The 1,585-nt window shown below is 38.0% G+C and overlaps 1 protein-coding gene across 1 annotated transcript in view; it reads right to left on the bottom strand.

Annotated features, from left to right (window-relative positions):
* Positions 1-1,303, bottom strand: part of LOC104732178 — a 3,110-nt gene extending 1,807 nt beyond the window's left edge. The window contains exons 1-2 of the mRNA XM_010451716.2: positions 1,085-1,303; positions 547-1,002 (exon numbers count right to left, since the gene is read on the bottom strand). Of these exons, the coding sequence (XP_010450018.1) occupies positions 547-1,002; positions 1,085-1,118 (490 nt within the window). The 5' untranslated portion in view covers positions 1,119-1,303. The remainder of the gene's footprint in view (positions 1-546; positions 1,003-1,084) is intronic.

The following is a 1,585-nucleotide window of genomic DNA, read 5'->3' as shown; positions in this document are numbered from 1 at the left end:
ATCATGAACAGCACGATAGTCGAGATTCAGAATCTCCTGTGGCTCGCTTTCAGGAAACCCTTCCCTTCCTGTTCTGTTTTCCATACCAGTCTCTTGATCAAGCTTTGCAACTTCCTCTGAATGAACAATTTCGTCCAGAGACTCATTCACCATGTTTTCTTCAGTTCCAACAGTTTCAAAAAAGCTTGCAGATTCAAAGACCATCTCATCAATCACACAGAGCTTCTCTTCAATATCAGACTCTCTCGAATTACTCACAACACTTTGAGTTCCAATCACAGAAAACTCTTCCACTTCTGTCGCCTGACTCACAGTTTCAAAACCTGTTCAGGAATAGAGAGAAAATTGCATTAGGTTAAGTTTCGAATATGAAGAGAAGAGAGAAAAATTAAGATCGACCTTCAGCAACTGATGTTTGTTTCTGGAGCTTCTCATCGGTTTCCATTACCAAGCTCTCCAAGCCACTCTGGTCTATCTCTTCTTTGAAATTCTTTACTTTCGATTCATCGACTGAGTCCTTGCTATGTGGTTCTGTTTCTTCAACACCATCAGACAAGCTCTCTTTCTCTTCATCTCCATCTCCATCTTTTACTTCACCTGCAAGAAACAACTGATCTTGTCTGGTATCTACGGAAATAGAGTCCAACTGAGACATTCCATCGGTTTCTAGCTTTGAGCTCTCTTTCTCTTTATCTACATCTTTGTCTTCTCCTGAAATAAACAACTGATCTTGTACGGTCTCTACGGAAACAGAGTCCAAAGGAGACATTACTTTGGTTTCAAGCTTTGAGCTGCCGATCTTTTTATCTCCATCCTTACCTTCACCTGCAAGAAACACTTGATCTTGCGTTTCTACGGAAACAGAGTCCAACAGAGACATTCTCTTGGTTTCTAGCTTTATGCTCTCCTTCTCTTCATCTCCATGTTTACCTTCACCTGCAAGAAACACCTGATCTTGCGTAGTCTCTTTGGAAACAGATCCTAGCTTTGGGCTTTCTTCTTCTGCAATTACACAGACATAATATTAAGTGAGAATACTAATAATACAAATACACATCAAAAAAAAGAAGATTTGCTGGTTTACCTGTTAAAATGGCGGTTGCGTTGGTATTGCCCATATCATTTCCTTTGTTCAACTTGCAATAAATCAAGATCTCTGGATAAATCTGAGAAATTGAAACAGAGAGCAATAAGAGGCGATTTTAGCTGAACGGAGGGTTCCGAGTACTGTTTGTGTCTGCTGGATTAAAGCATGTTTGGTGTTTTATTGAATTCTGTTATAAATTAGTTAAATGCTTATTAGTTGGCGTCACTTTGTTAGGACCCTACGCAACATTATGAGACCATATGATATGTAAATGTTTCATACAAAACCGTAAGGACAATTCTATTTCTAAGTTGGAGGCACAATACATCTAATATTGGACCATTTTAAAGTGAGAGGGCCAACCACTAAATTGAGAATTTTAGCTATAACTTTAGTGTTTCAAGAACTCACTAAATGTCTACATAAATTTGTGAAACAAAACACTTGATTTGTATCTACGAAAAATTTCGACTTGTATGAAACAATGAATATTATGAT

This window comes from Camelina sativa, chromosome 12, assembly GCF_000633955.1.
Source record: "Camelina sativa cultivar DH55 chromosome 12, Cs, whole genome shotgun sequence".
Taxonomy (NCBI): Eukaryota; Viridiplantae; Streptophyta; class Magnoliopsida; order Brassicales; family Brassicaceae; genus Camelina; species Camelina sativa.
Note: the sequence above shows the minus strand (reverse complement) of the source record. Positions and strands in the feature narration are given on the sequence as shown.